At 37.5% G+C, this 26,895-nt stretch overlaps 1 protein-coding gene across 1 annotated transcript; it reads right to left on the bottom strand.

The window, feature by feature from the left end:
- Positions 1-16,038: 16,038 nt before the first annotated feature.
- Positions 16,039-18,387, bottom strand: LOC133791470 (uncharacterized). The gene is made up of 3 exons (XM_062229397.1): positions 17,329-18,387; positions 16,914-17,272; positions 16,039-16,774 (listed from the first exon to the last, which is right to left on the bottom strand). The coding sequence occupies exons 1-3, from the start codon at positions 18,385-18,387 to the stop codon at positions 16,039-16,041; spliced, it is 2,154 nt and encodes a 717-aa protein (XP_062085381.1).
- Positions 18,388-26,895: the final 8,508 nt, after the last annotated feature.

Here is a 26,895-nt window from a genome sequence, read left to right on the forward strand (position 1 = left end):
TTTTTTTTTATTATTTAATTTTTTATGTTAGAAATTTCAGAGGCGTTGCCTTTGGGCCCAGCTAATGCCATTTTCCCACTGTTATTTTAGTTGGGCTGGACCCCAATCAATTACCACTTTGAATGCGTAAATTTTGATTCATGTTCTTTTTTTTTACAATTTATTTTATTTATTTAATTTTTTTTTAATATATGTAATATATTGATTTAAGTGGAAATTACATTTTATATGGACATTTTAGTGAAGTTTTCAAAAATATGGATTTTTTTCAACATAATTTTTTTATGGCTTTTTATACTTTTTTATCATTTTTATGGTTTTTTTTTTCCATATTTTTGTCAAAATTTCTGATTATATCATATCTTTATTACTATTTAACTTTTTTTCAAGTAGAAGGATAGTTTTTGTAATTTCATTTTATTTACTTTTTTTTAACTTTTCTATACTACTTTTTCATGGAAAAAAAACTTGCCTTTTTAGTTATTATAAATGGTAGTTTTTATATTTTTATATTATTTTATTTTAACTTTTTTATATTACTTTGTATATTATTTTAGGTGTCATCAACAACACAAACTGTTAAAATCAAGAATTTCTGTTATCTACACATTTTTTATATAAAAGAGATATATAAGTTTAGATTAAAATTTATTCTACTAGTGAATGTACCAGTATTTTTTTTTAAATTTATGATGCATTTGTTATATATTATTTTGATTAAATATATATATCATTATATTAGTGTTTTGAAAATATTAAAAACTAAACGATTTTTATTCTTAACCAATCTAAACTAATATATAACTATAAAAATCAGAAATAAGATTTCAATACAGAACGACAAAAATCGCTTACTTTACTCTTTTATCATCTCACATATTAATTGAGGCTTCATTTTTCAGGTGACAATGAACATAAAATGAGAAAGAAATTATGTTTTTTTTATGACCATAAATATAGATGAAAGACAATGACCATGCAAGTCCAAAAATGGAAATCAACAAATCTAATGGCACACTAGCATATAAAGATCGTTTTGAACATAAAATCTTGTGAAACGTTAGGAACTATTAGCTCTCAAATATTCAAAACACAACCATAGCAAATATTTCCGAAACAAAAATGTCATTTGAAAAATAATTATATATGTTTTTAGGTGCCATCAAACCAACTAAATAAGCATGAATCAAGAACTGTCATTGGTATTTTAAAATCATTTTCAAAAATATCTTGAAAACTTCCTCCTACCCTCTAAAATCAACCAGTTCTCATAATGATGTGAACTCCAATGTCGGTATCCACAATATCGCTAATCTCCCCAACCTTAAGAGCAAAGGTCGCATCTTCGAAAGGCTTCTGCATTTGACCACAGCTAAATGGACCTGTATGGATAATTTACACTTGGTTAGAATTGGTTTTTTTTTATATTATTTTTATATAACGAATTTTATATTAAAATTTTCTTTGGTTGTTTTGCAATTTTTTTTTTTTTGTGATATGAATTGTGTTTATTATTATTTTATTTATTATAAACATTTTTTTGCTTATTTTTATATTGTACGTTTCTTTTTTCAAATCTTGGGTAAGGTAACCAGTTACTTGATTGATCTTTGACAATTATGTAAAAAAAAAATCCTAGAGCTAGGTTAAATAACATGTACCAGGAAGAGTAACCAGTTACCCTGAAAGGAGTAACCTTCTGCCATAAGAGGGGTAACTAGTTACCATAAGAGGGGTGACGGGTTACTCTTATTAAATATGAAAAGAAACATCAAATCTGAATGAAAAAGAGGAAGAACAATTCATTATAAAAAGGAAGAAATAACTATGAATTTAGTAACATAGGTAACCAGTTACCATAAAGAAGCCAGAAATATATACACACATCATAACGTGAAGGTAATCAGTTAACCACAGAAATATACACACAAAAAGCGTGAATGTAACCAGTTACCCCATAAATATACACACAAATAACGGGAAGGTAACCAGTTTCCAGAAATTTGAAGATAGAAAAAAAAAATCAAATCCACCCCTTTTCCCTTCTCTCCCATCTTCTTCATATAATTTTTTTTTCTAGATTTGAATGTTCCCATCAGGGTAACTGGTTATCCATTCACATTTGCATATTTTTATTAGTTTTCTTTCCAAATTTTTGTGTTCCTATATGGGTTACGGTAAAAAGAAAATGTTGAAAAAATTGATTTGAATTTATTTACATACAGTGGAAAAAACTATAAAAAAAAATTACAATAATAAAAGATAATAAATAAAAAAATAGTCAAATAATTATGTAATGTTAAAATATGTGTGAAAAAAGAAAAAAAATGGAATGAGAAAATAGTAACTACAAAAAAAGAAGAAAAAAACTTAGGAAAGAAAACTAAAAAAAATATGAAAAAATAAAACAAAACAAAAGAAATGATAAAGGAAAAAAAATAGATGAATGAATAAAAATGAAAAGAAGAAGAAGAAAACTAATGGGAAAATGGAAAGAAAAAATTGGTTGAAAATTTTGAAAAAAATAAATTTTGTAAAGAAGAAAAAATACAAAAATAATAAATTTGATAAATACAGAAACATGCCAATAGAATGATAATAATTAATAATAAAAGGAAGAAAATGTAAGAGAAGAGACAAGTTCCACCATTTCTTTATTCTTTGTGAATGTTAATCATGCAAGAATATGAAATGGAAGAAACATTCATTGATAATATATTTAATGAGTTCGGGTTCTTCTAACTTAAACATTCTCACTCTCCTCATAACTTAGTCAATACATTCATTTCTTTTAAATATTTACAAAATGAGTTATGTCTCGTCATTACACATATTAATTATATAATACATTTAAAAAATCATTACTATATATATTATCAAATGATATGGAATCTCACTCCGAATTAGAGCTTGAAATTCAATTTTAAAAAAATGGGAGAAGAAAATAATAAATACAAAATTAAAGAAAAAATAGAAGGAAAAAAAGAAAGAAAACTGCAAAAATATGAAGAAAAAAAAACAAAACATTACAAATGAAATAAAATTTTTGATAAATTAATAAAGAAGAAGAAGAAGAATGGAAAAATGGAAAGAAAAAAAAAGATAAAGAAAAAAATAAGTAAGGAAAAAAAATAACTGAAAAAATAATTAAAAAATGAAGAAAAAAATAAAAAATTGAAAAAAAAATAAAATCACTTTTAAAATAAAAATATATATAACTATGATAAAAAAAAAATGTGACATTTCCATATTTTAGTTAGCTACTAATTGTGTTTCCTATATTTTAATTTTGTCTTTAATAAATTTTCCATACAAATTAAGAAAAGTATAATTCCCATATTTTTGCATATTGATGATATAAAAGCCATATTTTTGAAAAATCACCTTGATTTAATTTATAGCTTATAAGTTTTTTTTGGACTTGGAAAACGAACATATATTTTAAATCATGTCAAAATTTAACCCACTTCGCCAAGAGTAGGGATGCACATGGGGACGGGGTGGTGCGGGGAATGCAATCCCCGCCCCCGTCCCCGCCTCCTATTTTTTTCCCCGTCCCCGCATATTCCTCGGCGGGGAACGCGGCGGGGAATCTCCGTCGGTAATGGACACCATAACAAGGACCCGTTTATTTAAAAAATTGCTAAAAAAAATAATTATATATAGATATTCAAAATTAAAATTTGCAAACACCAAATTAAAACAATATAAAACTAAATTCATTCCATAATTGATAGTCATTTAGATAAATTCTAAAATAAAAAACTCTTCAATGTTAAACTTAAAATCCATAAACATAAGCTTAAAAACCATAAACATAAACTTGAAATCCAAACAAACACACAAAACTTAATAAAATTGTAATCGTGTCTTCATCTTCAACTTTGAAATCTAGTAGTAGTCACCACCACCATTCAAGAGTCTTTATTCTTCAAGCATCGAAATCCACAAAACTTGGGCCCTAAAATAAAAATTTCATCAATTATAAGTAAATATATATTTTAAAGAAAAGAATAATAAACAAACAAATAAATAAACGCTAACTTACCGCTTCATCATCTTCAACATCATCAAATAATGTACTATATGAAGCCTCATTTTGTGATGCTTCTAAGAAATAAACAATATTGTCATTAATTAATTTTTTTTAATATAAAAGAAAAATAAATAATAAGAGTAAGTTAGAATAAACATACTTAGTTTCTCATCCCATAACCAATCTTGTGTACATACTAAAGCCTCCAACATGTTTGGATGAAGCCTATTACGACAAGGAGTCACATGTCTTCCACTAGTACTGAAAGCAGACTTGGAAGCAACTATAAACATTGGGATAGCCAAAACATCTCTAGCAACTTGTTGTAATGTTGGATATTTAAGACCGTTTGTCTTCCACCAAGCTAAAATATCAAACTCTCCACTCCTAGGCAAAACTGCTTCCTCCAAGTATAAGTCTAACTCAGACTTGTAAGTATCCACATTTGAAGTACTACTAACAAACAAGTCAAAACCAGCTAAATCATCTATACATCCATCATTATCTCCATCAACTCCAGAAGCATTGAATAAAGGATCAAGAAGATTTTCTTTTCCATCATTCGGCTTATATTCTTTCACTAAATCATAGCATAACATTCTAATTCGCTCAACTTCATTTTGATATTCACCAACATAAATTTTAGGAAAGTAATACTCAATCAATTTCATCTTAAACCTTGGATCCAAAACAGTTGCTATGGCTAATATTCCATGAATGGAAGTCCAATACTGCTCAAATTTATCAATCATATTTGATGCCATAATCCTAATCTCATCATATAAAGATTTAAGACACTCCTTAAGCAACAACCAAATTTCACAAATCTTAGAGAAGAATTGATTAGCAGTAGGATATTTAGTTCCAGAAAACATCTCAGTGACATTGTAAAACAACTTCAATTTCTCACACATAACTTTTGCCAAAAGCCAATCTCGCTCACTAGGTTCATTTTTGTAATTTTTCTTAGTATGTATTAGGCGACTAAAGACATCTTTATAAATAATGGCACTAGTGAGCATCAAATAAGTGGAATTCCACCTAGTCTTACTGTTGACTGTCTTTTTAGCCAACGACGTGAGAACGTCAAATACGACAAGCCTTCAAGAGAATGTAAACGACAACAGACAGTTTATGAACAGAAAGATAAACAACACACGAGATTTTATAGTGGTTCAGCCCCGATTGTCGGTAATAGCCTAATCCACTTAGAGTTGTGATTTATAGATCTATACTCAAGATCAGATGGATTGAGCCAACTGAGTTTCTTCAGTACAGATTGTGAAAATACAAGAGTTCTCTCAAATATCAGCACTTTCTCTCTCTAGAATACACAGACCCAATTTTCTCTCTCTAGAAAGAAGAAGCCCCTCTCTCATCCCATCAGCCCTCTATTTATAGGCTTAGGGTCATACAACTGATATCCCTTAGAACCGGGATATTTTATTATTTATCTTATATTTATATTACAAGAAATATTTAAAATACAACTGATTCCTCAATTTGAGTGAGGAATGAGAGATTCCCGGATGCTTAGACCAACTCTTGCTGACGTTCCGGGGATTTTGACGTAGTCTCACATGCATGTTGATTACTCCTTCAAGCTTTCCTTGGACCAAGGTGATACAATCTTGGCTCTCCTCGGACCAAGGTGGTTCGAGCCAACTCCCTTGGCACCTCACCTCGGACAACTTTGAGGCAACCTCCTCCATTCAAGGTCCCTTCGGACCTTGTGGCCTTCTCCTCAGACCAAGGTGGTCCGAGGCATCCTTCTCTCTTGTTTCTCTCCTCGGACAAATCCGAGCATACCTCCTCCATTCAAGGTCCCTTCGGACCTTGTGGCCTTCTCCTCGGACCAAGGTGGTCCGAGGCATCCTCCTTGGTATCTCACCTTAGACAAGTCTGAGGCACTCTCCTTTAGCATCTCCCAACTATGTCCGATCGAACATTGTGTAGGCTCTCCTTGTCAAAATCTAAGTCTCCATTCTTGACTTGCATGGGACTCCTCCTCCTTAGCTACTTACCTTGGACACTTTCGAGCCAACACTTAGGAAACCTTGGGAGGCTTACCTCGGACACACCCTTGGGGTCTCCTAGGACCACATCCTCCTTGGGGTCTCCTAGGACCACTTTCTCCTTGGGGTCTCCTAAGACCACTTTCTTGAGTTCTCCTCGATACACCCCCCTTAGCTCTCCTAGGATGCATTCCCCTTAGCTTTCCTAGAATGCATCCTCTTTAGCCTCCTAGGATCAAGGTGCACTTGGCTTGGCTATGACATCTTTCAAGCAGTCCAAATTCTTCGTCAGTCTACCGGGTCACTAACTCACAACTCTGAGGAGACAATGTATTTATTGACTATTAACGTGTCTTTTACTGACCATACACTGCCATTTGTCACATTTATTGCCACGTCCTTGATCTCCAATTTTTTGGTATAACACTTACAATCAAGCACAAACCTTTTGTTACTAGAACATGATAATCCTTTCTTAGCCTCTTCAAACTTTTCAACTCTTTTTGGAGCGCCAGTCCAAAAAACTACACTCTCACGTATAGTTTCTATGGCACCTTGAATTGCCCCTAGTCCTTGCTGAACAATCAAGTTCAAAATATGAGCAGAGCATTTCATGTGAAGTAGTTCCCCTTTCATTAGTAAAGAAGCATTTCTCAATTTTTCTTTCATTTGATCCATCATGGCAATGTTCACAGTACAATTATCTAAAGTAAGGGTAGATAGCTTATGCTCAATAGACCATTCAATCAAACACTCCATCAACACTTTTGCTAGAAGTTTAGCCGTATGAGGGGCAGGCATATATATAAACCTGAATGTACACCATAAAAAATAATTAGCATACATTGATATCAAATATTGACATAAATAAAAAATTTCCTAAGAAATTTATTATATTACCTGATAATTCGATTGCGCAAAATCCAAGAATCATCAATATAATGTGCGGTCACCACCATATACCCTCTCTTTTGATTATTCGATGTCCACATGTCAGTTGTAATCGCAACTCTACTACGATTGTCATTCATTGAGTTCATTGTCTTGGTCTTCTCATTCTCATATATCTTCAATATATCCCTCCTAATAGTAGTTCGAGATACATGTATGAATAATGGCTTAAGAGAGTTGACAAAACTTCTAAATCCATCATGCTCAACCATATTGAGTGGATACTCATGCAAAACAATCATCTTAGCTAGTTTTTCTCTTGAAAACTCTTGGTCAAAGTTGTGGGCAGCAAGAGAAGTACTTCCATCCTTCTTTCTACTTGGATTCAAGATCGATTGTTTTATATCACGATTCTTTCTAAGAGGATAAATCTTGAAATGATCACGTAAATGTGTCGTTCCATTTCTGCTTGATCCTCCCAATTTCTTTTGACAGTAGTTGCAAACTGCTTTGTCAACTCTTTCAATTTTTACCTTCTTGAAATGTTTCCAAACAAAAGAAGTCAACTTTCTCTTCCCCTGAACATTCTCATCATCAATAATAGTTTGGGTTTCTGAATCAACATTATTTGGAGGAGTTAATGAGTCTACTTCTTTAGGTGTATTTGGTATTGTTGCTCCTTCCATTTGTCCATATGTTGATGGAGTGTCTTTTTCAATCTCACTCATAGTTCCACTGTATATAATAATAGACATGTAAAAGGTCAACACACATGTTAAAATGCAAAAATTATTATAAATTGCAAAAAATAGTTATAGACTTAGTGTTGAAAACAGATTAATAATAAAATAGAATAACATATAAAATAATTAAATATAAAAATATAGATAATACATAATAATATTTTATTATATATGATACACATATTTAAATACAAAATCCAATATATATATATCACAAGAATTACAAACACAAATAATATATGTAAGATACACAAATATGAACATGCAATAAAACAATTACAACATATATTTATATACATTCTATACATCTGATTAAGAATAAAGGTAGAAAATAATTTTATGTTCTACTATTATAATCTAATCTATCCAATATTATTCGTGTATGTATTATATAAATTTATGTATACTCACCAATTATTACTAGCCAATATTATACATAGTCGACAACATTTCAGACTATATATACCACTTAAAAATGACATTTTTCAAAAAGTGCTATTGATTTAGATATTGATATTGCATATTGGGCTGACAATATAATGTCCATATTGTGTTATAAATAATTTTGAGTATTGGGCCTACCATTTGTTTTCTTCAATTATTTCTCTCTTAGCCTAGATACTCTCTCTCTCTCTCTCTCCCCCCTTTCCCCGCCCACTCTCTCTCATCGGTGATCTTTTTCTCACTTCACGACAATATCTCCTCCAATTCTCTGTCCTTTCTCTCGCGACTCTGGCTCCGATGAAGCTCTTCTCTCCTATGCCGCATAAGATTTTCTCTCTCTTTGGATTTGTGAGCCGTATGAGGTATCAATATCCATCTCTGCTGTATTTGTGTGTATATATGTAGAACGTAGAAATTGATTGAGATTGGGCCATTCTAAGTATCAATCTCCAATTCGTTGCTCTGTTTCTCTTTATGTATGTTGTGCTCTTCATTTAGGTTATAGTTTTTACTTTGAATTAGATGTATTAATATGATTTAAGCATTATTGTGATTTGATTTTAGTCGAAATTGTTTATAGTCTGTTTTCTTACTCTATTATTTATGCTCTGTTTTCTTACTTTATAGTTTATGCATATTGAATTGTATCATATATACTTGATTGATGCTATATTTCTAGTTTAGTTGTTTTGTTTCTCTTTTCTGATTAATTGCTTGCAAAGTGTTTGATAAATTACCTCTTTCAGTATTTAACTTACTTTCTTATTCTTATAAAGCTTTATTAATATTAATTGGCTAAAAAAAGGTTTAGTGCATATATTTTATCTTTTGAAAGTAAAAATCTCTTTCTCTTTCTTTATTAATATCATTATTATGGCAAGGCTTGGCAATATTGCTATAGGTCTGTTCTATTTTGAATCAGTACTCATAAATATTTTTCAAAGCTCTTTCTCATATTTATTATCATTATATAACTGCATTGTCTTTGTTGTTTGACTATCATTTTGTTGTTTGAATACAGGTGAAAGCCATTGTAAAACTTATGATGGTATTTTGGCTATTTTTCACAAGTGGCAAAATGATTTTTTTTTTAATTTCTGATTCAACAAGTCATTTAAATGGTTTTGAACATCTCATTTATTTTCCTTTTTAGCTATTTAATTAGGACATGTGGAAAGGGATCTAATAACTATGAGTCCCAATAAGTCTGCTTATTTGTATGGGATTGAAACTTATAATGGCTTGGATACTTATTCATTTATGCAAAAGCTTATCTTGTAATTGTGGAATTTGGAATTCATTGGATGCGTAGAGAATTGCACAACAAAACCCCTCTACAAATATCTTCACGCTACCCATCACACATACATCTCGCATAATACTCAGTCTCCATTGCCGTTAAGTTCTCAGTCTACTCCAGATGACATTCATACTTCTATTTTTTTTAACTAAGAAATCATCAAGTGCTTTAAACTATTCTATTTACTTTCATTTTTCTTTACATTTTGTTTCATTTTTTCTTTGATAGAGACACTGAGCTTCCTAGTCAACTGAGCTATCCTGCTACTACCTACTTTTCTTTCTGGTATTGTTTTTTATTCTTTTCTCTGTTTAATTAGGTTATTTTCAGTATAGACAACAATGGCTTAGTTAAGAACCAAGACATGTTAATATGCATCTAAGGGTGCTCTTGTATGGTGAATCTTCCATTTATATTTTATTATTATGGCAATTGTTTCCCATTGACCATGTTTGTTAATATGGTATGTTGTTGAATCCTGGGATAAACATATCATAGAATTTCACGCACTTAATGAGTATTAGCTTATAACATTCTATTTGTCTATGAAAATTAGGATAGGAGAGAAATCACATTGTCAGACCTTATATTATTTATTAAATTTTGGAACCACGTACCATAACTTTGGATGAATGTACTGCCTGCTATTTCTCTAGACCCACTCCCTAGCTTTAATCCAATTTTAGGCACCATTTGTTGCATTGGGCCTGAAATTTGCTCCATTACTTGATGTTTTCTGTTTGCTTATGGTCACTTTTCTGATGTAAGAGATGCATGGAGAAGATTATATATGTTTGGATTTTCTCTTTGGTGGCTTATATATATATATCATATTTCATGGTTTATTGCAAGCACAGAATATGGTGAGTGTGCATTAGCATGGCAAGTCTTGCAGAGTTCATGAAAACTTTTGAGTAACTTGTTATTTAATGGATATAATCTAAACTAAGTTAATTATTTAGTATAAAGTCATGATTAAATAGGAGTAAGCATATATGTTGATATTTATTATGACTTATTCAAATCAAAATAGTTTCTGATTAGTTTCATAAGTTACATGTTAGAGACTTCATCATATCTTGTTATGTAGAGACTTAGTATTTCCCCTTTTTGTTTTTGGGTTTATTTGCATCAGAAACTTAGTTATTCCTACTTTTTGGTGTATCCTTAAACTTTTAACTAAAATGTTGCTGCTGTTATGCCATAGTCAATAATTATGTGATTTTTTTTGTATACCATTCAGAATAGTTTCTTGCTTATTTTTTGTAGTGGGAAATATTATTATCAAGTTTGTTGGGTTTATTAGTTATACATTGTTTAATATTATGACCTTTAGTAGTGCTTTAATGTTGTTGTTGTTTCATTTCTGACCCTTCCACAGATAGAAGGAATCAAATGGAAGGTCATGATACACTTTTAAGGCTCGACAATAGGATTTCAAAGCAAATGGAAATAACAAATCATCATAATATCTTTAGATCTCGTTGTTCACTTTTTAAGTGAAACATTAAAAAAATTTCAAATTTTAGCTAAACATTTTAGCGAGAAGTTTACCATGATGACTTTGATTCTCTAAATTTACTTTTTGAAAGTTTTTCACTTATTAAGTGAAACATGTATTTGGACTACCGAGTTACTTAATATAATGATATTGATATTTTTGTAAATCTAATATATTTTTTCATTATTTTGTTATCAAGGTACAAAAAGTAAATTTTATTAAAATATAATATACATAAAAAAATAACAACCATAACCAAAAGTTATTATTAATGTAATATAACAAGCACAAAATGTTATGAAAGAATCTATTATAACATTTAAATAATGTCATGAAATAAGAATAATGTTTCACTCTTGAGAAAATATTTATAAGCTTGATAAATTGATATTGTATGTATTTTGTAACAAAGAAAAACTGTTATGGAACATTTAATTATAACACTATTGATAACACTTAAAAATTATTATAAAAGGGTCTAGACTTTTAATAACTTGGGCTATGTTAGCATTTGGTAAAGTGTTATAAACTGTTATTAATAGCACTTTTTTAGAGTTATCCATAATGGTTTTTCTTGTAGTGGTCATTCATGCATAGTCATACATATATCACATATAAATTCACATACAAGATAAAATTTCTCAAATCTCAATAAATATATATATATACATACAAGACAAACAAAACTTGCTAGTTGCTACCAAAGAAAAGAATGAATGATAATAATAATAAAAAATGGAGTAAATCAGTTTCAGAGATATAATTATTCAAAAATAAAATAGTGCTAACCTCAAATTTTCTTCCATTTCAGAAGTATATGTTAGAAAGAAAAAAAATAAGAGTGTTGTTGTTACTGTAAGTGTTTATATATATGTACAGTATATTATTATAAATTTATAATATAATAGTCGGTTGGTCATGGTGACTTTTAAATTTCCTATATAATATTAATATCCATCAAAATCTTTTTAAATTTAAATTAATAACATAATTTTTTAAATTTGATATTAATTAGCCTTAAAAGTCGGCAGTGAGTCAGTGACTTTCTATATTTCATTGCCAATAACCAATCAATCAGCTTTTAATGTTAATGTATTTAAATACAATATATTAATAGTGTGAAAATTGAAAAGTCCAATAGGTAATATATGTCATTAAATTTTTCCAAAATAAATTGATATGATGTAAATGGAAAACTAGTCTGTACGTCTATTCATATATATTAATATATATATATATATATAATTAACCAAATGGATATGGGCATATCTTGAGAAGAGGAAAAGTCTAATTTACATACTTAGTAATTAACTATTATAATTTATATGTATTAATATATATAATCGGAGATATATCGGGGCGGATAGTACTTTCCCCGACCCCGCCCCGCCTCCGACTCGGGTACGTAAATCCAACCCCGTCCCCACCTCCGATCCTCGCTAAGCCTGGGAATCCCCGCCCCTATAGGGGCGGATCCCCGTGGGTCCCCGTCCCCGTGGTGTTTATGTGCAACCCTAGCCAAGAGGGTAAAGTTAGTATGGTTTTTTTTATAATTCTATTTTTTAATCTAAATATCACGTCAGCAAAAATGGAGTCTCTTCAATTTGTTGCTTTCTAACTTCTATAACTAATCACTTTTGTGGTTTGACGTGGTGTAATAAAAATATAAGGGTGTGATTGGTATGTGATTATGATTTAATTTTATGTTTCAAAAAAACTAAAAATAAGTGGACCCACAATAATCCATGAATGGTTAATCATTTCTTAAAACAAAATCTGAATATGATTTTAAACTTTTGCCTATATAATTGAAAACAACAAAATATTGTTTTCTCTATTTTCAATTTTTTCACAATGACTTACTTTTAGTGTGTGTTAGTATATATAATATATATTTATATATATATATGAGTGTATTTTGAATGATTACTTTAATATTATTGGATTATAATCAATGATCCATATTTATAATTGTTAATTAAATATTTCTAAACATAAATTTTGATTTTTTCAAATTTTTAGAAGGGTTACTTGATCAAAAACATGTATTTATTATAAAAATATAATATTGTAAATTTTTCATTTCTCAAATGTATGTCAATTTCTAAATATAGCTAGTGTCTCTCATTAGTTGGAAACAACATTAATTATGACAAAAAAAAAAACTAAATTCGAAATTATTGTAGAAAAAAAAATATTTATTTGTTAGTCACTTACTATATCAAGTCACTATGTTGCCAAATCATCATAATTATTAGTACACATCTATGGGTAGTAACCATTGAGAAGCCTTCCATATATATAAATATATATAGGACAATTCTCCTATAGGGGCTTCACTTTAAGTCCTACCGGTAGGACTCTCACTGTTTCTCGACCCCTGAACAGTTTTCGACGCGGTTATTTTTTATGACCATGTATATTGTAGCTATTTAGAGCATCCTGCAAATTTTCAGAAAATTTTGAATAGTTTACAGTACCGAAAACTAGGTTCAAACATGTTGCTGTTCACGCGCATAAAAAAAATTAGTCACGCGTGCAACAACATGTTTGAACCTAGTTTTCGGTATTGTAAACTATTCAGAATTTTCTGAAAATTTGCAGGATGCCCTAAATAGCTACAATATACACAGTCATAAAAAAATCGCGCCGAAAACTGTTCACGGGTCGAGAACACTGAGAGCCCCACCGGTAAGGCTTAAAGTGAAGCCCCTATAGGAGAATTTAATCAATGCACTATTATTAAATTTTAATTTATCAATATTATTAAATTTTACTTAATTAAATCTATTGATAAATCAAAATTTAATATTACACAACCTATGTATATAGAATATATAAAATTAAAATAATATTCAGATTCAGTTGAACCAATTACACATTCAAATTTAATACCAATCACAGATTTAATTTTTTAAAACTCAAAAACAGTTTACAGATATTGAACCAATCACATTTTCAGAAACATGTTTTTAGTCACTAAATTCAGATTTTCATTTCAGAATCTCACTTTTCAAAAATACAGTTTTCCAATCGCGAACCAATCAGACCCTAAAAATTTCTATGTAATATTCTCCTTACAAAACCTAAGAAACAATATATATATATTTTTTTGAAAACTTGAAAAATACCTACTTTTAGAGATAGTTAACCAAACTTAGCTACTAATTCTATTTAGTTCAAATTACTCAGTATTTTAGTCACATTCCTCATTCTACCCTTAAAAACACTACTTAGCAGTTTAGCGTAAATTTTTTTTTTATCTTTAAATCAATTTCTACTGCCAACTACATCAGACTCCTCCACCTCCACAATCGTCACTGTGCCTCCCAACAATACCATCATCCCTCTGCGACTGCAACTACTACCATTATCACGGTGAGTTTTCTTCATTTTGAATCTAAATGATCACTTCTGGTAGGGAACGTCTTCAATCATGAAATACTTCCATAGTCAAAGCACATTAGTTGAACTAATAAAATCTCTAGTTTAATTTATGAAAATTAGTTGAATAATTTCATCAAATACATTGCGGGCATGAAATGATTATAGTGCACATAAAAACATAAATATTGAATCCTCCAAGATAGACCAAACAAAGAAAAGAAAATGATAACAAAATAGAAATTAAAATCATAATCAAGTGAGGAAAAATAAAAATTCAAATGTATTTGGATAAATTCATAATTAAGGAAAGATCATACCAAACCCAATAAAACAAATCCACAATGGCATAAAAACAAGTTTAAGGAGACATGAAACAATAGCCTGAAGAAGCACAACACAAGTCTTAAGAGGCACAAAGCATATAGAGGCACAAGAGAAGTCTCTTTGGCAATCTAATGTCCCTAAACTGACCTAGCTTAAAGAAGCTCAAAGCAAAAAACAACTTAGGGCACAACTCAGTCCAAGAATCATACACTACCGATATGTTACCAAATCTATCTAGAAAAAGTTTTTTTTTTTTTTTTTGATCAAGAAGAATAGAACTTCATTAATCAACAAGCAAATACACCCTCAATATCTCACTTCAAATAAGAAGATGCAACAGGCTGCAACTTCCAACAAAAAACCAAAGCCTAATACATTTTTAATCTATGTAAAAAATCCCTCTCTTGACTTGTCAATTTTCTATTTTGTATAATAAAAAACCTGTACATCAGGACACTTTTTATATCATGAACAATCTTCATTTCAGAATACGAAAGACCTTCAAAAATGCACCTATTCCTGTTTAGCCATAAATTGTAGCAAGTTGCTGCAATAACAGCAACGCTAACCAACTTCACAACTCCTTTAACAGGGACCGAAAGCCAATTCAACCAGCCATTGAAGTCCAAAGGCCAGCCTCTGAAACCCAGCCAAGAAAACACAAGCTCCACCACCCTTTGAGAAAAACAGCAGCTAAAAAATAAGTGGTTGTGTGTCTCAGAATGATCACCACACACAGGGCACAAATTTGAATCTAAGACAACATGAAATTTTTTCAAGTTGTCCTTCGTTAGCAGCTGGGAGTTAACTACTTGCCATAACATAAAACGATGCTTTGGCAAGTTGAGACTACTCCAAATGGCCCTGTGAAATTGGAATTGAATCTGAGGAAGGGTACTGTTATATAATGAGAGAGTACTGAATTTACCCGAGCCTCCTGCTTGCGATATTTCAGCTTGAGTGAATATTTGTCTCAATCTACAAATCTTGCGCCAATACCAACTTGTGTCCATTTTTAACTCATAGGACCAAAAAGGAGTATCTTTAAGATAGATGTTGTTGACCCATTTTACCCAAAGTAAGTCAGACTTCTCATTAATAGCCCAAATATACTTGGCTAGAATAGCTTGGTTCCATTTTGATCCCTCTTTGAATCCAAGAACACCATAAGCTTTAGGGAGACAAACTTTCTCCCACGAAGCTACATGAATTCTGCTCCTATTCCCGTTAACACCCCAGATAAAACCTCGACAGAGTTTTTCAATTTCTTTTGTAACACTTTGAGGGAGAATGAAGATGCTCATTCAATAGTTGTGAAGTCCAAGCAATACAGAGTGAATTAGTTGAACTCTTCCTGCAAATTATAGGTGTCTACTCCCCCAAGTTTGAAGCCTCAGTCAGATTTTTTTTAGAATAACCCCGCAGTCTTCAGCTCTCCACTTGGTTGGTCTTAAAGGCACCCCTAAGTACTTTAAAGGAAAGGTGCCTTCAGTCAACCCAACTTCACCAATGATCTCCTCTTTCTCCTTAGAGCCAACCCCTCCGAAAAAAATCTGGGATTTGCTAGCATTGATAAACAGCCCTGTAGTAACACTAAACTCATCAAGAACAGATTTCAGCACCTTGATGGACTGCTTAGAACCTTTGCTGAGAAGAATCAAGTCATCCGCAAAGCAAAGGTTGATCAATTCTAGGTTTTTGCACAGGGGGTGAAAGCGAAAATTGGATTTCTGAGCCGCTTGAAGAAGGCATCTCGACAGATATTCCATAACCAGAACAAATATCAAAGGGGATAAAGGATCACCCTGACGAAGCCCCTTAACTCCTTGAAACCCTCCTTGAACTCTACCATTCATAAGAAGAGAATAAGTTGTACTTTTAATACAATTCATCACCAACTGAACAAATTTACCAGGGAAATTCAGAGCATTCAGCAAATCTTCTACAAATTGCCAATCCACAGTGTCATAGGCTTTACTTATATCAATCTTGATGGTGCAACGGGGAGACGTATTTTTCATCCTGTAATTCTTCAAAATATCTTGAAGAATCATCACATTATGAGCAATTGATCTCCCTTGAATAAAAGCTCCCTGATTTTGATGAACTAAGACAGGAAGAACCAAAGCCAGTCTAGAACATAACAGTTTAGAAATACATTTGTATACTGTAGAACAACAGGCAATAGGTCTATAGTCAACGGCACTAACCGGGTTCTCTTGCTTGGGGATAAGAGAGATCATGGTGTTGTGAAATTCAGCTGGCATATTACCTGTGTTTAAAGAAACTGATAATAGCATCAGAGATTTCTCCTCCTATAACTGGCCACATCTTTTTAAAGAACCCTGAATCGAATCCGTCGGGCCCCGAAGACTTTGTATCTGGAATACTGAACATTACTCTCCTTATTTCCTTGCTAGTAACCGGTCTCAACAACCCCAGTTGAAGCTCAAGAGTAAGTTTCGGTCCCTGCTCAATGCAATTCATATTCAACCTGGCTGTTGCATTACTTTTACTTCCCATATAGCCACGAAAATGGTTCAGAAAGTGCTTCACAACTTTAGAAAATTTTTCAATAATCAGACCATGGTCTGTGGTGTAAGAGGTTATTCTATTTTCAACCTTCCTCTTCTTTAAAAAGGCATGAAAAAAGAGGTGTTTGAATCCCCTTTTTGCAGCCAGGTTACTTTGCTTCTTTGTTTGAGAAAAGTATGGTACATTTTCTCTTGAATATTGAACAAATCAGCTGCTTTAGAAACATGCTGCTGGAAGTGAACATCTCTCGGATTGGCTTCAGCCTGATGTTTAGCCTCAATGTAATTATCTCTAGCTATATGATAAGACTTCCCAATATCACCAATTTTATCATGATTGAATTTCTTGAGACAGTGTTTAACCCTCATAAGCTTCAAATAGACCCCTTTTAGCCCTCTAGCCGCCAATGGAATCTTCCAATTCTTCTCCACTAAGGTCTGAAATTCCTGATGCTCTGCCCAGAAATTAAAATAACGAAAAGGCTTGACCCCTATCAATTCTGTAGTGCTAGCTGAAATCACACAGGAGCAGTGATCAGAAGTGACCTCCCAACAAAATCGAGCTGAAGTGTTTGGAAAGTCATCATGCCAATCTTCATTCACAAAAACATGATCTATCTTGGAATAGATATGCTTAAGACCATCTTGATTGTTGGTCCAAGTGAAAAAAGAACCATTACTTTGGAGCTTGTCAACATGAGCTTGAGCCAACCAGTTATTTGAGTCATCCATTTCAGTATGAGTCACTGGATTCCCTCCAATCCTATCATCCACATTGAACACAGAATTAAAATCCCCAAGCACTACCCAAGGTTTGACAGGAAATCTGAGCTGTAACAGGCTTTGCCAAAGACCCTTTCTATCTTCAATTGAGTTAAAGCCATACACAAAAGTTAAACAAAAAGTTTTAACTTGACCAAACATTTTAACCACACAATGCACATGCTGCTGGGATTTTGATATGACAATGACACGCACAAAATTTCTCCTCCACACTATCAATATCCAACCCTCAATACTGGAACTGGTATAACAGTCCCAATTAGTAAATTTATTCTCCATTAACTCCTGAATTTTATTCCCTCTCAACTTTGTTTCTAACAAACCACATACACCAACTTTACTGAAATTGCAAAACTCCAAAATATAGTTTTGCTTCTCCTTATTATTCATTCCCCTTACATTCCAACTACCTATATTGCAGCTGTCCATGATTAATTAGCACATAAATCAGGACCCTTCGCCTCTCCTTTATCAACAACCTGTGTAACGCCCTGGATAGCCTAGACCGTTACACTGTGTGTTTGTAAAGTGTCAGACTTGCTAGTCAAGTCTATTAGTTGAAAGCGTGTCAACGAGACTGTAAAGGAACTAGGGTTTAAGATATTTTGGTCTCAAAAGCTACATTTTCATTAAGAAACATTGTTCACTAACACGGGATCCCAAAAATATTAGTTTAAAGGCCGTTTACAAAAGTTACAAGGTTCAAATACATAAACCAGCCATACTAAGGCAAAACGAGCAGTTAGGTAATCCCTGTCCTGACTCACTCCTCGATCATGGCGATCGAACAGCTGGCTATGTACATTTCACCTCGGAGCTCTCCACCTCAGGCTTGGTCCAGCTTGCCCTTGCCTTTACCTGCACCACGTAGCACCCGTGAGCCAAGGCCCAGCAAGAAAACACAACAACAACAAAGCATAATGTTGACGCGGTTCTTCGGCAACAGATAATTAAGAGAAGAAGAGAAAGAGATTAGTACTAAAAGTAGAACCGTCACAGATATGAAATCTTTGGGGGAAGAACTAGGTGACTTGAGACACGTTTTTAAGTGGTTCGAAGGTTAAAATCCTTCTACTCCACTAGTCAATATTATTGATCTTCTCTGGGTAATTGGTTTACAAAGTATATAGTTCTTAAAAGACTATTTTTCCAACCCCTATCAACTCCCAGGGTCTCCATATTTATAGGAGAAGGCACCTGGAAGTTGGTAGGGAGGTCATCCCGTGACCTTACCATTTGTCATATCAAGTCTGTGATATTCATGATTAATTCCTAAACCTGACACACAAGTGTGGTCTAATCAGTATGGAAGGAGATAATGGGCCGCACGGCCCAACTCGTCCGTGGGTGTCTGAATACGCACGTTCCTGCTGCGTGTCCGAGAAGTCAGGGGATATCGGACACGTGATGGCAGGAATATGCACGTTTATCTTGCGTGTTGACTTCCCATAGGGTCAGAGCTTCCTGAGAAGCTCTCTACCGGAGCAATCCATAACCCGAGCTTATCCGTCAGTGGTCGCCGGATGTTATTCTCAGCTCCTGGTGCAACAAGAGCGAGCTGGAAACAGGACCCCCTCGAGCTAGAAAGGGCCCGTCCTGAAAATAGAGCCTCTGGCCTGTGGGAGCCTCGGACTAAATCATGTTTAGTCCGAGGCTCGTCCTGTTAAACAGCCCGTGGGAAAACCAGGGCGTACATTTTCCCCCCAAGCTCCTGCTCGTGGTCCATGACGTCAGATATGGGAGACCACAGTAGGGGCTTTTAGACTTCTCCCACAACCCTTCGCATTCCATGCTTTTCGCAGGCGTCTGATACGTGGAACGCCGTGGGTGGCGACGGTACACTCTACGAGAACCGCATTAAATGGCCTAGCCTACTGTCCAGCCGTCGTTTCACATTTCGAGTGGAGGGTCTCCCAAGGGCCTTTTACACGTGATCCTTCCCGTGTATAAAAAGGGGTGGTCATCCCACGCACGGGCCACCTTACCATTCAAAACCTCTCAAATTTCCTTCTTTTCTCTGACCTTCCGAAGAACAAAACCCTCATTTCCATTGCTCTCATCTTCTTCGTTCACGAAGCTTAAGCGTACGAGTTCCTTCAAAACCTTGGAGACCACTGTGCCAACGAAGCTCCTACCAGCGCAGCAACCTCGCTCACCATCTAACCATATACTGTAAGTCTTCTGTCCCTGTTTATTTTTGAAAGCATGCCACTGTAGCTTAGGTAAAAAAATTTACTGTAGCCACATGCAAAGGTTTTCTGGGTCGCGCGGATATGGAGGGTGACATCCCTTCTTAGATTAGGGCACACTTGCCATGGGACATCGTCTTAGAATATGGGTTCCATGGTTCTTTCTTAGGAACAATTTCTGGGTAGGATCCTTTGGAATTTTGGGTGCAAAAACCGGGTAGCTTAGGGAATACGCCTTAAAAGCGGTTTTGCCACGCCTTGCCTGTTGAAACTTTCCCCCCAAGGCAATTTTTTACTCTGAGTCCTCTGACACACGAATTCCGAGTAATCTGGGATCTGTTGAGGGCATAGGCGCGTGTTCCTTGGAACGCGTGGCACCACTCTCCACGGGCTGGGCTTACCCCAGCTCGTGTACATAATACTTGCTTCACTCTCCTGCTTGGGTCGCCTTTTCTAAAGTGTTTTCTTTTGTTCGATAGGCGACCAGATGGCTCCAAAGAGAAATCTGCCACAGAAGAATGTGGGAAGTTCGTCCTCCCAGCAGGATAAAGGAAAGGCGGTGGTGACCAGCTCGCCAATTCCTCACTTTGGGCCGGCGGTGGAGAAGCAAGCCGAGGTGGCCCCTGACGCGTTTTTCGAGGCGGAGAGAATCGTCTCGAAGATAACCGACCAGGCAAAGATCACCAAAATCTTCCTCAACCACAACATTCCCCTGGGGGTGGCCTCCGTGATCGCCCGACCTGCTGCGGATGGGGAGCGGAGCTGCACGTCGCTCGACGAGTCGTTCGCGGCCTGGAGCGGGGAACACTTCAAGGCAGGGGCCTTCCTCCCCCTGGATCAGTATTTTGCTGATTTTCTGAACTATGTGGGGTTTGCCCCATTTCAGCTCCCCCCCAACTCATACCGCCTGCTGGCGGGATTGAGGTATTTGTTCCAAAAGCATGAGTGGGAGGTCCCCACTCCTGCTGATATTCTATATTTCTTTTGCCTCAAAGCTAGCCCGGACCAGCGGGGGCGAGGCGACGGGTTCTATTACTTAACCCGCTTCCCTAACACAGCAGCAGTGATCGAGCTGCCGAGCCATCCAAACGACTTCAAAGACCAGTTTTTTATGTCAACTGGGTTCCGAAACTGCGATCATCACTATTTCAACCGTCCTCGTAAGTGATCCTTGATTTAGCTCGCCTTTTAACGGTTATCTTATTTTAGCTCCTCCCTTATTCCTCTTCTGATTTCAACCCACCTTGCAGCCATTTACGCAAGGAACGAAAAGTCTGTGACCCTCGGGGGTCAATACGATACACTGGCGAACTTGCCCCCCAGTGAGAAAGACTACCGCGTGCTCGTGACGGACGAGACGATGGTATTTTGCAAGCTGATTTTCCCAAATCAGACTTTGAATTTGAAAAGGCCCCGGGGGCCTTCCCCAGCTCGGGTCAACAGACCGATCGTCGCGGAGGAGGTCGCCGACGACGAAGGCGAGGAAGAAGGTGAGGAAGTTCCTCTGGTGATGAACAGGAAGAGGACCTTGGAGGTCGCCCAGGGGATGAGCGAGGAGAGGGCCCAATCCGGAGCAGCCGCGGGTCCTTCCGGTCAAGGTAACTCTTACTTATTTAAGAACGTAGATAGGGCCACTGCAGACCCCCGGCTGGTTAGGTTCAACCCTAGGCAGCTCGTCCATCGTCACTCAAGGAATCCGGACCTGGACACGCTCTTGCTCCACTGCGTTGACCAGCTCGTGCTGGACAACCAAGAAAGTCGGCCTAAGGGTACCGTAGTAGTAGATAATACCCTAGCCTTTAGGTCGGTCACTTTTGAGGAGTACGGGACCAACTTACGCACGTGGCCTGCGCTCCAGAGGGGCATCTATGCTCCGGGGATTAGGCAGTACGTAGAAGAGTCCAGCCCCGAGTCAGAACCGGACCTAGAACCTTCGCCAGTTCGCGAGATAATCGTCCTAGGCTCTTCCAGCTCAGGGGGTAGGGCTCCCTTAGTATTTGCTTTCTTATTGCCTTTGGACCTTTTGTCTTTATTTCTGCATGATTGCTACCTTGTAATAACCATGTTTTTTGTTCTTGGCAGAAGAGATGTCTCAGCCCGGGAATAGTCTGCGGGGCGTTGTGTTCGGTGGGAATCCCCCAGCAGGGCCGAGGTTAAAGAGGCTTCGCGAGTCCAAGAGCTCGGCTGAGGCCTCCACCAAATCCCCGACTAAGGAGAAGGAGAAAGCCCCGCCATCCCAGGTCGCGGGGGCGAACCTCCCTGTCGCCAGGACAGGGCTCATGCACCCGCCACCCCAACGATCTCCACTGGCCGCCCAGGACGGGGTAATAGAGGTCGGGAATCTGGCCGCGGCAGCCCCGGACGTGCGTATCCCGGTCAACCCCCGGGCTCTGGAGAAGATGCTCGAAGCATTCCGGGGTACGATGTATGAGTCGGCTAGCTACGCCGTCAGCCATTTCTACAATATCAGGGAGAAGGAGCTCCGGGCCATCGAAACAACGAGCCCGGTCCGAGTTGTAGAGTCTGCAATGGACATGACCTTAATGGTAAAGTGCCCCCTTCTTTTAAGGCTTTAACACTCACACGCCGCCTTTTTCCTTCCAGTTTGTTAATTTATCATTCTTTTCTTGCAGGGCATTGCTGCCGCCTACAGAGGCATTGTTAGGACCAAGGCCCAGCTCGAGGGTTTGGAAGCTAATCGCCAGACCGCCCTCCAGGAGTCTCAGGAGGCGAGAGACACTCTGGCGGCCTCTAAAGCCGAGCTAGAGAAGATCCGCTCCGAGAACCAAGAGCTTAAAAACTCCCTGGCCGCATCCGAGCTAGAGAAGATCCGCTCTGAGAACCAAGAGCTTAAAAACTCCCTGGCCGCCTCGCGGACAGATCTTGAGGCGGCGAAGGCCGAAGCCCAGGCCTCCCAGGCCGCCCTGAAAGACGAGCGGGTCGTATCGGAGCAGTCCTTACAAGACCTGTTCTATCACTGCTGGTCCCACAATCCGGACGCAGACTTTTCTTTCATGCCGCCGGACCTCTGGGCATTCTTGTTGCCGCAGCTTCAAGCCCGCCTGAATAAGGAGGTTCCTCCATCGGAGACTGGAGAGGCCTCTGCCGCGGCGGAGCAGGATGAGACCGCGACCTCCAAAGGGCCAACTGATGGGGCTTAGGACACTTCTCGTTTAAGTATTTTGAACTCTTTTTATTGTAATTCTCTTTTTTATGTGAGGCGTTTCCGCCTCGAGACAATTTGCTCAGCCAGTTTTACATATATATTTTTATGCATTTGGTCACAATTCATCTCTTTATTTTTATGAACTTAGTTCGAGTTAACTTTATCCGTATCCCGGGCTCTTTAAAGAAGATCCGCGTTCAACAAATTTTAGTTCACTTCTAAGTTTTGCGACCTGGTTAAGACCAGGAACTTATTTTGAAAAAACTTAGTTCGCGTCAACTTTTATCCGTATCCTGGGCTCTTTAAAGAAGAACCACGGTCAACAAATTTTAGTTAACTTCTAAGTTTTATGACCTGGTTAAGACCAGGAACTTATTTTGAAAAAACTTAGTTCGCGTCAACTTTTATCCGTATCCCGGGCTCTTTAAAGAAGAACCACGGTCAACAAATTTTAGTTAACTTCTAAGTTTTATGACCTGGTTAAGACCAGGAACTTATTTTGAAAAAACTTAGTTCACGTCAACTTTTATCCGTATCCCGGGCTCTTTAAAGAAGAACCACGGTCAACAAATTTTAGTTAACTTCTAAGTTTTATGACCTGGTTAAGACCAGGAACTTATTTTCAAAAAACTTAGTTCGTGTCAACTTTTATCCGTATCCCGGGCTCTTTAAAGAAGAACCACGGTCAACAAATTTTAGTTAACTTCTAAGTTTTATGACCTGGTTAAGACCAGGATAGGACTTAGTTTGTGATAACTCTTATCCGTAGATAAAAATTAACACCTAAGTCGTTAAGGAGACCTGGATATATCCAGGTACCATATGCCCCCCAAGTAACTGGGAAAGGGTCTTTCGTTGTTACTTTAAAATTACACTTGCAAATAACGAGAAACATTTGATTTTTATTTATACATGGAAGGTGACCTTCTAGGCCTTACAAATGGCTCATTGATAATATTTCTTTAGGTGGATAGCATTCCAAGTCCGCGGGACCGCCCCTCCACCAAGTCGAGCTAACTTATAAGTTCCCTCTTTGATGACTTCGATGACCTGGTATGGTCCTTCCCAGCTTGGTCCCAAAACCCCATCTTTGGGATCTTTCCCGGCCAGGAAAACTCTCCTCAAGACCAAATCACCGACGCTAAAGGCACGTCTTTTGACCTTAGCGTTGAAGAAGCGAGTGATTTTCTGTTGATAACAGGCGAGCTGGAGTTGTGAATCCTCTCGCCTTTCATCCATTAAGTCTAAGGAGTGGCATAGGAGCTCGTGGTTCCCGTCTTGGCCGTAGGACCGGACCCTGTGCGACAGGACCTTCACCTCCACGGGGAGGACTGCTTCACTTCCAAAGGTTAGGGAGAAAGGAGTGTGACCCGTGGGAGTCCGATGTGAGGTCCTATAGGCCCACAGGACTTGGGGGAGCTGTTCTGGCCAGATCCCCTTTGCCTCATCTAACCTCTTCTTGAGGCTTGCCTTCAGAGTTTTATTGACAGCCTCGACCTGGCCGTTCGCCTAGGGATAGGCCACGAACGAGAAGCTTTTCACAATTCCGTGCCTTTCGCAAAATTCGGTGAACAGGTCGCTGTCAAATTGAGTGCCATTGTCGGAGACGATCTTTTTGGGTAGGCCAAATCGACATATGATGCTTTTAACCACGAAGTCTAGCACCTTTTTCGATGTTATTGTCGCCAACGGCTCTGCTTCGGCCCACTTGGTGAAGTAGTCAATGGCTACCACGGCGTAACGGACCCCGCCTTTTCCGGTGGGCAGGGCGCCTATTAGATCTATCCCCCAAATGGTGAAGGGCCAGGGAGACGAAATCATTTTTAGCTCGATCGGAGGAGCTCGTGCAACCGTGGCGAACCGCTGACACTTGTCGCACTTTTTTACATATGAGATCGAGTCTTTGGATAGAGTCGGCCAGTAATAACCCTGCCGAAGGATCTTCAAGGCCAGGCTTTGCCCCCCAGCGTGATCTCCGCAGAACCCGTCATGAACTTCTTGCAGGATGGCCTTCGCTTCACTTGGAAGAATGCACCGGAGGAGAGGTAAGGAATGCCCACGTCGGTACAACACCCCTTCGACTAGCGTATACCTCGGAGCTTGATAAAGGACTCGCCGTGCGTCGTTGCGCCCTTCGGGCAACTTTCCCTCGACGAGGTACTCAACAATGGGAGTCATCCAGGTCGGCCTGATGTCAATCATTTCAATATCTACTCGATCTCCGTCTATGCTGGGTTTCTCCAAGAACTCAACTGGCACCAACCCCAGGGTTTCTGTCTCTCCCGAGGTGGCGAGCTTGGCGAGAGCATCTGCGTTGGCGTTCTGCTCCCGAGGTATCTGTTTGATCGAGCCTTGCCCAAACGTAGACAGTTCGGACCTTACCTTAGCCAAATAGGAGGCCATCTTGGGACCCCGCGCCTGATACTCGCCTAGAACCTGATTCACCACGAGCTGGGAGTCGCTGAAGCATTGGACAGAGCTTGCCTTTAGCTCGCCAGCTATCCTAAGTCCAGCTAACAAGGCCTCGTACTCTGCCTCGTTGTTAGACGCCTTGAACCCGAACCTCGGTTCCCTTTATTTATACCCCCGGCATTCTTAAGACCGAACGGCATGACCTTATAGCAATAGACATTAGTCGGGGTCATGAAGCTGGTATGATCCTGGTCTGCTGGGTTCATCGCAATCTGATTGTAGCCCGAGTACGCGTCCATGAAGGACATGAGCTCGTGCCCCGCCGTGGCATCCACCAGTTGATCGATCCTCGGTAATGGAAAGCAATCCTTGGGGCAGGCTTTATTCGGGTCGGAAAAGTCGATACAGGTCCGCCACTTCCCATTGGGCTTTGGAACTAACACGGGATTGGCAACCCAAATGGGAAATCTGGCTTCGCGGATAAAGCCACATTTTTTGAGCCGGGCTACTTCTTCTTCAAGGGCTTCGGCTCGGGTTGTCCCTAAACGCCTCTGCTTTTGAGACTTGGCAGGGACGCTTTTGTCTAGGTGGAGCGTGTGCATGATTACGCTCGGACTGATCCCTATCATGTCCTCGTGCGACCATGCGAATACATCCAGGTTCTTTTTCAGAAACGCAGTCAGTTCCGCCTTTCTTCTATCGCAGAGGTTCTTTCCGAGCTTAACCGTCCGTGACGGGTTTTATTCATCGATGCCTACCTCCTCGAGATCTTCAATAGCTTGGAGCTCGGACCTGTCCTCGCCTACTCGGGGGTCAATGTCCTCGCTTAGGGCGAGCTTTTCGTCTTCGGAAACCCGAGGTTTTTCAATCTCAGGAGCCGCCTTGGGTCCCTGTGATTCCTCTTCATCCTGAATGGCCATCGTCACCTGCCCGGGTTTAGATTTTCCCTTCATGGAAATGCTGTAGCATTCCCTGGCAGCGAGCTGATCGCCCTTGATAGTGCAGACCCCTGTTGAAGTAGGGAACTTCATGGCGAGGTGCCGGACGGACGTGATAGCTTCGAAAGCAACGAGCGTAGGTCGGCCCAAAATTGCATTGTAGGCAGCGGAGCAGTCAATGACTACGAATTCGAGTAGTTTGGACACGGTTCGGGACTCGTCTCCTAGGGTG

The sequence above is a fragment of the Humulus lupulus genome, chromosome 7, assembly GCF_963169125.1.
Source record: "Humulus lupulus chromosome 7, drHumLupu1.1, whole genome shotgun sequence".
NCBI classification, from domain to species: Eukaryota; Viridiplantae; Streptophyta; class Magnoliopsida; order Rosales; family Cannabaceae; genus Humulus; species Humulus lupulus.

Bases quoted from the DNA above. Each gene is read 5' to 3' on its own strand.
- LOC133791470 (XM_062229397.1), bottom strand. From the start codon at position 18,387: ATGGACAGCTGCAATATAGGTAGTTGGAATGTAAGGGGAATGAATAAT. The intron at 17,273-17,328 runs GTAACCTGGCTG...GCCTTTTTAAAG, and splicing joins TTCTCAAACAAAGAAGCAAA to AAGAGGAAGGTTGAAAATAG. The intron at 16,775-16,913 runs GTAATATGCCAG...GTTATGTTCTAG, and splicing joins ATCAGTTTCTTTAAACACAG to ACTGGCTTTGGTTCTTCCTG.